Source organism: Rana temporaria, chromosome 10 (genome assembly GCF_905171775.1).
Source record: "Rana temporaria chromosome 10, aRanTem1.1, whole genome shotgun sequence".
NCBI classification, from domain to species: Eukaryota; Metazoa; Chordata; class Amphibia; order Anura; family Ranidae; genus Rana; species Rana temporaria.
The window spans coordinates 117,064,194-117,079,105 of record NC_053498.1 but is presented as its reverse complement, the minus strand read 5'-3'; the positions used below and the strand labels follow the sequence as shown (position 1 = coordinate 117,079,105).

At 43.4% G+C, this 14,912-nt stretch overlaps 1 protein-coding gene across 1 annotated transcript in view; it reads right to left on the bottom strand.

The window, feature by feature from the left end:
* The window catches only part of LOC120915484 (5-hydroxytryptamine receptor 3A-like), a 43,087-nt gene extending 28,619 nt beyond the window's left edge, over positions 1-14,468 (bottom strand). Inside the window, exons 1-4 of the mRNA XM_040326035.1 lie at positions 13,780-14,468; positions 10,282-10,445; positions 5,129-5,173; positions 1,489-1,598 (exon numbers count right to left, since the gene is read on the bottom strand). Coding sequence (XP_040181969.1) covers positions 1,489-1,598; positions 5,129-5,173; positions 10,282-10,445; positions 13,780-13,834 — 374 coding nt within the window. The 5' untranslated portion in view covers positions 13,835-14,468. The remainder of the gene's footprint in view (positions 1-1,488; positions 1,599-5,128; positions 5,174-10,281; positions 10,446-13,779) is intronic.
* Between the last annotated feature and the right edge of the window lie 444 nt (positions 14,469-14,912).

Sequence of the window (14,912 nt, the reverse complement as noted above, 5' to 3'; positions counted from 1 at the left end):
TTTAAAATTAAACCGATGGACGCCTAACCTATAGGTCAAAACCGACGGTCAGTATGCAAAAGCATCGGTTAAAAACCCGCGCATGCTCAGAATCAAGTCGACGCATGCTTGGAAGCATTGAACTTAATTTTTCTCAGCACGTCGTTGTGTTTTACGTCACCGCGTTGGACTCGATCGTTTTTTTAACTGATGGTGTGTAGGCACATCAGACCATCAGTCTGCACAACAACGGTAAATTATCTGATTGATCCCTATGAGGAGGTAAAAGAAGAGCAAGAATGGGTCTGGGCCAAGCTGGCTGATGTAGAAGACCGCTCAAGACTTAAGAACATTAAGTTGCGGGTGGTCCCAGAATCTATCCTGCCGGCAGACTTACCTAAGTACGTCTGCCGGCGTAAAGACTCATACACACCATCCTACCTGATGCATCTCCCAGAGATATCATTATTGACAGGATTCAAATCACTGCTACCCCGACCATATGATGGAGTCCAGTTCTTCCCGGACCTCTCCAAATATACGCTACAACTCAGAAGGAGCCTGAACCCCATCACCAAAGGATTCCACATTCATAAAATCCTGTATAAGTGGCCCTCCCATGCGACTCTCCTCATTACCAAGAATGGTACTACACATGCTGTCAGCGATCTCCGGAAAGACATGCATCTTCTGCATGACTGGGATATCATCTTAGAGCCGCCCAAGGATGAAGTGCCACCGTTGCAGCAATGTAGATCTTCACAATCACACCGCAGCCAGGGGACAAATAGCTACCAACGACAGATTGGCACAAAATCTGGACAGGCCCACAACCTCAACAAAGTTCTCTCTCTCACGGCATACTGTTCAATACACAGTTCTTCTCAGTTACTAACTGTTTCCCCCTACAGCGGCCTAGCTGACTCCAGCTTATCTTACTTACGCCGCCTCAAAACCTTCACTGAGTGAATAATACCTAACAGAAAAGTTATACCTGTTAACATAGATATACTGACGTATTGCTTTTTCTCGCAGCTCTAGAACCAAGCTCACAGCGCCACGGCATATACCCTCCAGCGGACTCACCACTTCTGGTAAAGTCAACTCACCCCATCACACGCCTCATAACAACTAACTGTAAGTGTTTACCAACCCCCTCCCCCCACCTACATCTCTGATTTCCAGCCTACCGATTACCATTCTATCACTTAACGCCAATGGATTAAACCATCCAGCTAAAAGGCACTCCTTATGGCACACAGCTGACAAGCTCAAGAGTGACATCATATATGTCCAAGAGAGACACTTACTACCTACATCAATAACCCTTTGCTCCAATAACTGATACCCCGACATCTACAATGCTACTTACACCTCCAAAAAGAGAGGAGTCCTAATAACAATAAAGAATACTATAGACCTCCACCTGCTTGAAGAATTGTCAGACCCGAATGGTCGTATCTTCATTCTCGTATTTACCCTCAACAAAATCAAAAAATGTATACTTACGATTCAGTAATTGTAGTATCTGGCTGCCAGACGTGGTGTGCAGGAATGGAAATTTTAGTCACATTGTCAAATTGCATAGGATCCCATGAGAGAAATTCATCCATCCAGCTCTAGCAGGCATAAAAGGAGACATTGTAAAATAAAGTGATGTAAACGATAATCTTATTCCTTCTTATATATATGCAAAAGTAAATTGATTAGAATGATGTTCAAAAAAACTGCAAATTGCATTGCTTCTGTTTACAAAAATGTAAATCCAAAATGCATTATTCCCATAATTCAATAAGAGGGCTCATTGCAAGACTCTCTATAGAAAATGTGTTCTGAGGTCTCCGATTCCTTAACAAACACTATGGCCCAGATTCACAAAAGAGATACGACGGCGCATCTCCAGATACGCTGTCGTATCTCTGCCTAGCGCCGTCGTATCTATGCGACTGATTCATAGAATCAGTTACGCATAGATATTCAGTAGATCCGACAGGCGTAAGTCTCTTACGCCATCAGATCTTAACTGCAAAACATTTTTTTGCCCGCTAATTTCCCGTTGAGTATGCAAATTAGCTAGATACGCGAATTCCCGAATGTACGCGCGGCCGACGCAGTAAAGTTACGACGTTTACATTAGGCTTTTCCCGGCGTAAAGTTGCCCCTGGGTCTATGAGGCGCAGTCAATGTTAAGTATGGCCGTCGTTCCCGCGTCGAATGAGCGGCTGAAGCTGTGACATTACTTATATAGAGGAGGCAGGGCCACCCGTCACGTGACCCCGCACTCTCTGACGTACCCTCTGTACGTCACTGGGGAAGCCCAGGGAGAGGGAAGACGGGGCTTACCCAGTGACGTAGCAGAGGGTACGTCAGAGGGGGCGGGGTCACGTGACAGGTGGCTCTGCCTCCTCTATATAAGAAATGTCACAGCTGCAGCGCGTCATTCGCTGGGCTGTGTCCAGCAGTGAGAGGAGGTCGGGGATGCTGCTGCGCTGGATGGATGGATCTTCTCATCGCTGGAGCGGAGATCACCCGGCGCAGGATCTTCTCATCGCTGGAGATCACCCGCAGCCGTCGCAGGATCAGGACAACGCAGGAAGCCGGGAACGAGTGGATTATCACCGCTGGAGTTTTTTTCTTTTTTATTAATAAAGGACTTTATTCTACGGTGTCAGTGTGTTTTTTTTTTACAAGACTTTACACTTCCTTCGTGAAATGGTAGGGGTACAGTGTACGCCATTACCATTTCACACAGGGGGGGCAGGATCTGGGGGTCCCCTTTGTTAAAGGGGTCTTCCAGATTCTGATAAACCTCCCGCCCGCATACCCCCACAACCACGGGGCAAGGGTTGTGGGGATGAGACCCTTGTCCCCATCAACATGGGGATATCCTCCCCATGTTGAGGGCATGTGGCCTGATGCGGTTCAGGAGAGGGGGGCGCACTCCGTCCCCCCCTCTTTGTTGCGGCCGGCCAGGTCAACGTGCTGGGATAACGGGTCTGGTTATGGATATTTAGGGGGAACCGCACGTAATTTTTGTTTTAAATTGACGGCAGGGTTCCCCTTAATATCCATACCAGACCTGAAGGGTCTGGTTATGGATATTTACCGGGAACCGCACGTCATTTTTGTTTTAAATTGACGGCAGGGTTCCCCTTAATATCCATACCAGACCTAAAGGGTCTGGTTATTGAATTTGCGGGGACCTCCGCGCATTTTTTTTCCCGAACTTCGATCCCGGACCCAAACTTTTTTCAATTATTCGGGTTCGGGTTCGGGTCCAGGAAAAACCCAAAGTCCGTACCGTACCCGAACTTTACAGTTCGGGTTTCGCTCAATCCTCGTTCCTAGGCGTCGGTAAGCACTGGACAGCCCAGAAACCACAGGAGGAGGGCGGGCCCCCGGTGGAACAGGGAGGGGGGCACCGTGTGGCCGGCTGTGTGAAAGTGATCGGCAGCTATGGTGCTTCTGCATCACTTTCACTTAGAAGCCAGTCTACAAAACCCACAACGGCTGATGGTTGCTACTGCAGTTATCAGCTTGTGATCAAAGGTTCACTCTTTGGACTTACATAGCAAGCCCAAGGAGCTGAACTGGATAGACCCTTTATGCCACTTTCAGCGTCAAACACGTGAAAGAGTGGCTTGGTGTGGTGATAAAGTTTGATGTCTGTTTCAGGTCATTCCTTTCATGTTGGGCAATAAACTTTTAAGGCGCTCCTCGCACAGCAGTAAATTTTGACAAGGTAAATCTCAAAAAGAGACTTTAACGGTGTTCATGTGTTCGAACAAATTTTTGTCTGTTCGCAAGTTCTATTGCGAACCAAACCAGGGGTGTTTGGCTCATCCTTAGTGCTGTGTAATAACCCCATAACAGCCTGACATTGCACCTGCAATCCACTGTTCACAGGTGCAATGCTTTGCACCTGTAAAAATATGTCCATTTATTATTATTTCCTAAAAAGTGAACTTTGCCTTTTAGGGGACTCCAATTTTTCCATTTCCATTTTATATTTAAAATATAATATTTTATAGTTAATTTCCCAGTTGATTTGGGGTATAATTGGTTATATACACTGACAAGGATTGTATACAGTCAGCGTAGGTGGAAGTGGGCGTGAGCCATGCTAATGAGGCGTGACCCCATGGGCCAAGCGACATAGAAGTACTTAAAATGAACAGCGCATGCGCCATCCCGTGGCCGCATCCCAGTGCGCATGGTCAGAATCACGTCTAAACAACTGCCTAAGATACGTCGAATCACTGCCTACGACGTGAACGTAACCTACGCCTAGTCATATTCACGTACAACGTAAACAACAAAAGATACGACGGCTTGTGTTCCCTGGTCCATACCTTTGCATGAGTTGCGCCTCCTATATGGGGAATAACTTTACGCCGGACGTACGACTTACGCAAACCGCGTATATTATGCGCCGGGCGCAACTACGTTCGTGAATCGGCGTATCTCCCTCATTTGCATATGTGCATAGAAAATCAATGGGAGTGGAAAATGCGCCCAGCGTCAATATGCGCCCACGATACGACGGCGTAGGCAAGTTACGTCGGTCGTAGGAGGCCTATTTTAAGGCGTATCTCAGATTGTGGGCACGGCACAAAGATACGACGGCGCATAGTTACACTTACGCGGCGTATCTCGAGATACGTCGGCGTAAGTGCTTTGTGAATCCGGGCCTATGTATGCATGGGCACATAGGATAACACGATGGAGAGTTTATTGACTGTAGAAAAAAACGTCTATTGACAAAAACGGCTGCTGTAAAAACTTCCAAAAACTTCCAGTGTGCATGAGGCATAATAGTAAAAACGATAATAGTGTACCATGTAAAAAAATAAGTACACCCTTGGCTTCCCCTTTAGCAGAACTGACTATTTCTAACAGGATTTTGATTTTTGCATTTTTGTCCGGCTGTAGATCCCCTGGACCCAAAACCTGGCACACGTGTAGCCCCAGTTCTCCTCTACAAGTGTGCAAAGTTTGCTGACTTGAAGTGAATTTTCACACCATTTATTGAGTGAAGATTCTGAACTCTTTTCGTAAACCAACCTCAATATGTTAACAGAAGCACTATGACATTACTGGTGTTTTTACATGCCGGGAAAGTTAAAGTTAAGAAGATAAATGGCCTTACCTGATTAAACCAGAGGTAACAGGAGATCAACTGATTTTTTTCATCCTAGTAAAATAATTGTTATTGATGTCAAATATAATAACATAACACAATGTTTTACAAAGCAGAAAGAGGCAGGTAAGTTGATTGAAAGCATGTAAAGTCAATTTGTTCAGGTCTTTAAAATGTATTTGCAATGCATATGAAATTAGTGATTTTAAAATAGAACTTTCCTTTAATTCAAAAAGTTGAAAGATAAACCTTGGCACACATATAGCCCCACTCTTCCTCTACAAGTGTGCAAAGTTTGTTGTCGGACCCAGTTTTGGCCGGCCGTAGATCCCCTGGACCCGAAACCTGGCACACGTGTATCCCCAGTTCTCCTCTACAAGTGTGCAAAGTTTGCTGTCTGGGGAACCTACGGCCAGGGAGCACCTTTTCAAAGCTGAGCACCCCTTCTATATACTCCCATGTTAAACGTAAGTCTAGTCATGGACACAGTGAGGCATGGGCACAGTGAGGCACAGTGAGGCATGGAAACAGTGAGACATGGGCACAGTGAGGCATGGGCACAGTGAGGCATGGGCACAGTGAGGCATGGACACAGTGAGGCATGCACATGGACACAGTGAGGCACAGTGAGGCATGCAGATGGACACCCTAGGCTTATACTCAAGTCAATAAGTTTTCCCATTTTTTTGTGGTAAAATTAGGTGCCTCGGCTTATATTCAGGTCGACTTATACTCCAGTATATACGGTACATCGACAGCCATGGCACGAACAGGCAGAAGGACGTATATATACGTCCCCTTTAAGTTCGCGGCATTGTGGAAGCACCGTGAGCCTGACCGCGGGTCCCGCGGACTCGATCGCTGCGGGGATATCCGCGATCATCCCATGGTGAGGAAGAACGGGGAGATGCTGATGTAAACAAGCATCTTCCCGCTCTGCCTAGTGACAATGACAGTGATCATCTCTTCCTGTAATCGGAAGCGGTGATCACAGTCTTGTCACACACAGCCCTTCCCCCCTACAGAAAGAATCACTCATTAGGGCACACTTAACCCCTACAGAGCCACCTAGTGGTTAACCCCTTCACTGCCAGTGTCATTTTCACAGTAATCAGTACATTTTTATAGCACTGATCGCTGTAAAAATTACAATGGTCTCAAAAAATGTGTCAAAAGTGTCCGATGTGTCCACCATAATGTCGCAGTCATGATAAAAATCACGGATTGTTGCCATTACTAGTAAAAAAAAATATTAATAAAAATGCCATAAAACTATCCCCTATTTTGTAGACACTATAACTTTTGCGCAAACCAATCAATAAACACTTATTGCGATTTTTTTTTAGCAAAGAATACGTATCAGCCTAAACTGAGGAAAAGTTTTTTTATATATATTTTGGGGATATTTATTATAGCAAAAAGTAAAAAATTCTGCCTTTTTATTCTAAATTGTCGCTCTATTTTTGTTTATAGCGCAAAAAAATAATAAACGCAGAGGTGATCAAATACCACCAAAAGAAAGCTCTATTTGTGGGAAAAAAGGACATTTTGTTTGGGAGCCACGTCGCACAACCACGTAATTGTCAGTGAAAGCGGCACAGTGCAGAATCGCAAAAAGTGGTCCGGTCTTTGACCAGCAAAATGGTTTGGGGCTGAAGTGGTTAAATGACCATGGGCTTAACTAAAACTGCAATGTTTCGCAAAACGTATCCAATATAAAAATGTTAAAAATCTAATATACGAAAAATTGAGGGTGCCGCTTCTAGCTATAGTAGACCCTTGAATACTGACAACTGCTGGAAGTGCAGGCAGAGAAAAAGCTTGTCTCAGCTCCACTGAGGTCAATGAAGAAGGAAAAGAAGTCCCTAGAGCTGCACATCTCACAAAACCCTCATGTAAAGAGTGAAAGCAGCCTTAGGCCCCGTACACACGACCGAGTTTCTCGGCAGAATTCAGCCAGAAACTCGGTCGGAGCTGAATTCTGCCGAGTTTCTGGCCGTGTGTACACTTTCGGCCGAGGAAGCCGACGAGGATCTCGGCGAGGAAAAATAGAACATGTTCTCTATTTCCTCGTTGTTCAATGGGAAATTTCGGCTCGCCGAGATCCTCGGCGGCTTCACAAGGAACTTGACGGGCAAAACGATGTGTTTTGCCCGTCGAGTTCCTCAAACGTGTGTACGGGGCCTTAGCCTAGACTTCATCCAAAGCTATGCCGCTGACATGTTTTTCCCTGCTTACAGGGGTTAGTAATTGGGAACACATGACTAAGCCTCATAGGCGGGGCGAAACATGGGGGTTGGATGGAGTCTAGCCTGAGGCTGAATTCACTCTTTACATGAGGGTTTTGTGAGATGTTCAGCTCCGAGGACATCTTCATTAGTACTCTTCCCTGCCCTTTACACTCTACTCATGTCAGATACCAGACAGTTGCACTGAACGCCAGTGTTGCCAAGAGAGAAACTCTTGACCCTGAAACTGTCCAATGAAGAACCTTAGTTGGGTGCTATTTTGCTAATTTGCCCAAGCTCAAAATCCAGAGGCATTTAGGGCATAGAGGAAATTTACAGTATGTCTGGTACAATGTCCTGTAAGTCTCCAAGTCAGGCCTTGTGAAGTATGCAAATGGGATTATGAAGTATGTAAAAGGACATTATTCAATTTAGGTCAAAGCTGTACTGTTTGTTTTGAGGCATCACTTATCTGCATAGGCAGTTTTTTGGTAAAAGTGAACTAACCCTTTAAATAAAATAATAACCCCCAATACTGTTATCTATTAGTCAGTTTGTTAAGTTAGAAAACATTTGATTTATTTTAATGTTACAAAATGTACATACCGTATATATTCGAGTATAAGCCGACCCGAAAATAAGCCGAGGCACCAAATTTTATCACAAAAAAACTGGGAAAACGTATTGACTCGAGTATAAGCCTAGGGTGTCCTTGTGCATGTCTCACTGTGCCCATGTGCATGCCTCACTGTGTCCATGCCTCACTGTCTCCATGCCTCACTGTGCCCACGTCTCACTGTGCCCATGTCTCACTGTGCCCATGCCTCACTGTCTCCATGCCTCACTGTGCCCACGTCTCACTGTGCCCACGCCTCACTGTGCCCATGCCTCACTGTGCCCATGACTAGACTGACGTTTAACATGGGAGTCTATGGAAGGGGTGCCCAGATTTGAAAAATCGGTTCTCCCTAGCCGTAGGTCCCCCAGACAACAAACTTTGCACACTTGTAGAGGTGAAATGGAGCTATATGTGTGGCAAGTTCCGGGTCCAGGGGACCTGCGACCGGCCAGTACCGGGTCCCCAAATTTACAGGAGAAATTACTGTTTAACATGGGAGTCTATGGAAGGAGTGCTCGACTTTGAAAAATCGGTGCTCCCCGGCCGTAGGTCCCCCAGACAACAAACTTTGCACACTTGTAGAGGAAGAGTTCGCAGGATCAGGCAGGAGATCAGGCGCAAAAATGTGACTCGAGTATAAGCCGAGGGGGGCATTTTCAGCACAAAAAAATGTGCTGAAAAACTAGGCTTATACTCGAGTATATACGGTATTATGAACTACACTATATTGCCACAAGTATTGGGAAACCTGCCTTTACATGCACATGAACTTTATCGGCATCCCAGTCTTAGTCCGTAGGGTTCAATATTGAGTTGGCCCACCCTTTGCAGCTATAACAGCTTCAGCTCTTCTGGGAAGGCCGTCCACAAGGTTTAGGAGTGTGTCTATGGAAATGTTTGACCATTCTTCCAGAAGTGCACTTGTGAGGCCAGGCACTGATGTTGGACGAGAAGGCCTGGCTCTCAGTCTCTGCTCTAATTTATCCCAAATGTGTTCTATTGGGTTGAGGTTAGGACTCTGTGCAGGCCCGTCGATTTCCTCCACCCCAAACTCGCTCATCCATGTCTTTATTGATCTTGCTTTGTGCGCTGGTCCAAATCATTTGGTGGGAGGGGGGATTTGTTTGGCGATTGCCAGGAGAGCAGTACTTGCCTGCCTGCATTGTGCCAAGTGTAAAGTTTGGTGAAGGGGGATTATGGTGTGGCGTTGTGGTTCAGAGCTTGGGCTTGGCCCCTTAGTTAAGGCGTCAGCATATCAAGACATTTTGGACAATTTCATGCTCCCAACTTTGTGAGAACAGTTTGGGGATGGCCCCTTCCTGTTCCAAAATGACCACACCCCAGTGAACAAAGCAAGGTCCATGAAGACATGGTTGAGCGAGAACTTGCCACACATATAGCTCCATTTCACCTCTACAAGTGTGCAAAGTTTGTTGTCTGGGGGACCTACGGCTGGGGAGCACCGATTTTTCAAACTGGGCACCCCTTCCATGGACTCCCATGTTAAACGGTGGAGGAACTTGACTGATCTGACCTCAACCTGATAGAACACCTTTGAGATGAATTAGAACGGAGACTGTGAGCCAGGCCTTCTCATCCAACATGACCTCACAAATGCACTCCTGGAAAAATGGTCAAACATTCCCATAGACACACTCCTAAACCTTGTGTACAGCCTTCCCAGAAGGGTTGAAGCTGTTATAGCTACAAAGGGTGGGCCAACTCAATGTTGAACCCTACTGACTAAGACTGGGATGCCCATAAAGTTAAATAGTGTGGAAAGGCAAGTGTCACAAAACGTATGACAATATAGTGTATGTGTGTATTATGAACTATTAATTATGTACCTTCATGAATAGTCTAGTAAATGCATTGACCACTTGGATATTCAGTGTTTCGTAGACATGTATAAAACTGAAAGTCTTTTGAAATTTAAAATGAAACACAAATTAAACTTGTGCAATGCAAACTGTTGTCATTATTTGTGTAATCAGCTTCTGTTTTCTTTATTTCATATAGTCAGATATGAACTTTTGAACTGGAAAGAATGTGTGTGGTCTATTTTGGTGGCTTTTCCTGTGTACATTTCTTCAAATGAGTTTCCTCTCATTTGAAATACATTTTGATATGTTATGTTAAGGTAGCAGCTTTTTAAAGCATGCTCAAAACATTTAAATACATATGGCTTAGTTCCTCTCTAGTGGTTGGCTCTTTATTTCCTTGTATCATACCGAAAGGACATATTTGCAAGTAAAAGCATAAGGAAAATATGAGAATAGGAAAGTACAATTAATTAATGGAAATTATTTTCTTACCACATTCAAGAGGGCATACAAAGTGACATCTAACTCCACAGTGGTTTTTTGCTTCCAATTTAGTACAGGCCTCACGGCCTTGTTGTATCCATCCATCAAATAATTAGCAAGCTTTCCATAAGTTGAGTTGTTCATTTTTATCTTCTCTTTGGAGGTTTCTTGGCCTTACATAAAGGTATCATATATTATAGCAAACAAAAAAAACTATTTGCAGTCTAAGGGGTTGATTTACTAAAGACTATTAGGCTGATCACTTTGCATATGAATTGTCATTCTAGCTTAGTGAATAGGCAGGAAATTTAGTTGGCAAAGAATACCCAATCACAAGAATGGAAAAAAATATGTTTTTGCTTGCAAAGTCAGCAAAGCTTCACCTCATTTACTAACTTAAAGTGGAGTTCCAGACTTTTTTTATGTTTATTAAAAGTCAGCAGCTACAAAAAGCATAGCTGCTGGCTTTTAATAAACATACAATTACCTGCTCCACTGTCCAGCTCCACTCCTCTCCCCCCCTCATCCTAAGGCTGCATTCACACCTGAGCGTTTTGTCGCCTGAAGCACGACGCTCAAATACGCTAGAGGGGAAAAAATACATTATACCCTATGGAGATGGTTCACATCTGCACGCCGATACGCCTGACGCCGAACGACTGAGGCTCAAACAAGTTCCAGACCCTTTTTTGTCGCGCATATCGGGCGGTTTGGGCGTATTTGAGCGTTTCCATTTCCCATAGAAAGTAATGGAAACGCTTGATTCAAGCGACTTCAGCGACCACGAGCGTTTGCTACGGGCGTTTTGTCGCTTTAATCAATAGAACTTTTCACCCAGGCAGAAGATTAAAAAAATCTACCTAATTTTTCCTATTGGCTAAAATAAAAAACGTCGAAGTACAAAAACGTCAGACGACACTGTATGCAAACGCGCAAAAAAGCATGAATACGCGCGACAAAACGCCGGAAAAAAAAGCCCGAAAAAACGACCGACGCTCAGGTGTGATTGCAGCCAACTGTGGGCACCCGGCTGTGACAGCTTTCCGCTTCACGCCGGGCACTCACTGCGCAAGCGCGAGAGGTGCTGCGCTACCTGATTAGACAGGCGATCGCCTGGGACCTGTCACGTGTCCCAGGCGATCGCCTACAGGGAGTGGCCGCCGTAGGCCATATGACATATTGCCTAAGCGGTCCCTGGGCGGAAGGAGGAAGTGGGACAGGAAGTTCCACTCTTCCTGAAGCCCCACTCCCCCCCCCAAAAAATGACATGCCAAATGTGGCATGTAGGGGAGTGGTTTAAGCGGAAGTTCCACTTTTCGGTGGAACTCCGCTTTAAGGGAAAATTCCCTTACAAGCAAACAGCCTAATTGTCTTTTAGTGAATTAATCCCTGTGTATAAATTACATCAGCAAATACGACAACAAATACACATACACAGAACTCTGGTAGATATATTGAAAAGCAAATCAGGAAAACTGTATAAAATATCCAAAGCGTCTGAAGAATGGTAGTTTCCGAAATTTGAAAATAGCCAACGGTAGGGGAATCAAATCAGTTTAAAGGCTATGAGAGTTTTAGAGCTAAATGTTAGTTTCAACAATTTTACTTACCTATAAATACCATACAGTAAAACCTTGGTTTGCAAGCATAATTCGTTCCAGAAACATGCTTGTAATCCAAAGCACTTGTATATCAAAGCATTTTTTTTGCAGGGTATAAAAGAGAAGAGAGGCACCTCTAAAGCCTCGTACACACGATAGGTTAACCAGAGGACAATGGTCTGAAAGCGGGAGTTCACCCGAAAATCTATTTTTAACATTAGATTGAGGCTCATTTTTGGAAGCAGAATCGGGTGTTTTTTTTTAAAACGAAGCAGTACTTACCATTTTAGAGATCTTCTCCACCGCTTCCGGGTATGGTCTTCGGGACTGGGCGTTCCTATTTGATTGACAGGCTTCCGACGGTCGCATACATCGCGTCACGAGTAGCCGAAAGAAGCCGAACGTCGGTGCGGCTCTATACGGCGCATGCAAACCGACGTTCGGCTACTTTCAGAAAATCGTGACGCGCTGTATGCAACCGTCCGAAGCCTGTCGGAAGCCTGTCAATCAAAAAGGAACGCCCAGTCCCGCAGCCCATACCTGGAAGCAGCAGAGAACATCGCTCTCTAAAACAGTAAGTACTGCTTCGATTTAAAAAAAACACCCGATTCTGCTTCCCAAAATGAGCCTCAATCTAATGTTAAAAATTGAGTTTTTGGGTGAACCTCCACTTGAAGGACCGTTGTCCTAGGTTAACCGATGAAGCTGACTGATGGTCTGTCACGCCTACACACCATAGGTTAAATAACCGATCATGCCAGAACGCGGTGACGTAAAACACAACGACGTCCTGAAAAAAACGAAGTTCAATGCTTCCAAGCATGCGTCGACTTGATTCTGAGCATGCATGGATTTTTAACCGATGGTTGTGCCTGCTAACGATCGGTTTTGACCTATCGGTTACCAATCCATAGGTTCATTTTAAAGCAAGTTGTCTTTTTTTTAACCTATGGATAAATAACCTATGGGGCCCACACACGATCGGTTTTGACCAATGAAAACGGTCCTTCAGACCGTTGTCCTCTGGTTAACCTATCATGTGTACGAGGCCTAAGTGTAGCAATAAGTTGCTAAATGTTGTTTGGAATCTCTTTTTTTCCAGATTTTGGACACTTTATATACACAGCTGCTATTGTGGACTTTAAGAGTTTTCATTTATTAGATGATCTATTTATTCATTTTGGACACTCATATTTATGCACATTTGCACTTTATCTTTTGTATGTTATTTACCACTTTATCCACCTAGTGGACATTGAGGATATTATTATCCATTTTATTCGATTTTTGCACAAGATCACTTTATTTTTATTCTCTATTTTTTGTGTATTGTAAACATTAACAGGTTTTGCTGCACTTTTGACCAAATTTTTTTTATTCGTTAAGGGGTTCACATTTATTCCCGTAGTGCGAGGAATATTTTTTGCTAAATGTTGTACCTTCATTTTAATGTAATCATATTGCTACACTTAGAGACTCCTCTCTTCTTTTTTATACTCAGTTGTGACATGACGCTACTCTTATATCAAGACATCGCAAGGCAAAAGTTATTAAAACATTTTGCTTGTCTTGCAAAACGCTCTCAAACCAAGTTACTCTCAAACCAAGGTTTTACTGTAAATAATATAAAAAAAAAAAACGGCTTGTTGGCAAACATTGGGCCTTTTCCAAAAAAAAGAACATTGCACTGGATGCTGAGATAGATAGATAGATAGATAGATAGATAGATAGATAGATAGATAGATAGATAGATAGATAGATAGATAGATAGATAGATAGATAGATAGATAGATAGATAGATAGATAGATAAACATGCTAAGGTTTATAAATTTTACTCAGTCTGTCTCTCCCACACAAATGTACAATCACATTAACTATGTGCATACATAATAAAAAGGTACTTACCCCTGCAGGCTATGAAAAGACATATAGTGAATAGAGTGGGGTACATCCAGGCCATTCTCACTTGTGGTCCTACAGATGTCACCAGCAAAGATTCAATAAATTTCGGTATATGCTTGAGTGATTGATGTAATTTTGTTGTTGTTCTTCTGTATCCTAGGTCTGTTATTTCAGAATTGATCTCTTTACTCTCTCCTGAAAACCTTAATAACCCTTCATTACCATGACTGTTATAAATATATTCTGTTCTTTAAAATCCATTAAAAAAATACTTTTTTTTCCAGGCCTTAATTTGTGTTTTCTCTTCTTTACCTGCTCACTTTTCTTTACCCGATTCACATCTTATTCCTTTCCCCTTTGCTAATTGTATTGTGTCCTGTCCTTTCATATATATACCTCATCCACAGACATAATTTCTCTCTTCTGAAAAATGTTACCCTGTAATGGCTCAACCCCTCCCTACTCATCATTGGCACCTTTAGGTTCACTTGATTGTAATCACTCAGAGTGGTTTTCAATTAGCTGAAATTTAAAAGCATCTTCCGCCAATCTACGAATGTAAGTACTTTGTGATGTAAATGTGGTAATGGCTTGTAGTAATGTTCTAAATGAAAAATAAAAAGTAGGTCTGAAGAATTTGCTCTTTGTTTTTCTAGGATACAAAGCAGGACAAATAGGATACAGAAAAACTGTCAAATTCGGTTCTTTCACTACCTGTTAAAATAAAACTCCAGCTTTTTTTTCCCCCTTGAATGGAGTAATAGCTTAGAAAGTTTATGTCGTTTTTATTACTTGTATAGAAGTGCCATGAATATAAAAAAAATTATTTATGGTACCTTCGTTCCATCAAAATGTAAATAGAAGGAAGGAGAGGCTATACAGGCAGTCCCTGGGTTACAAACAAGATAGGGACTGTAGGTTTGTTCTTAAAGCGGTGGTTCACCCACAATAACAACATTATAGCATTAAATTAAGCATAGTAGCGCGAGCTACAGTATGCCTTTATTTATTTATTTTGCCCCGTACTCACTGTGTAATCCTATAGTGAAGATTCCGACTCCCCGTGGGGAATGGGCGTTCCTATCCAGAGGGAAGATGATTGACGGCCGGCTATGGCACGTCACGCTCCCTGAAGA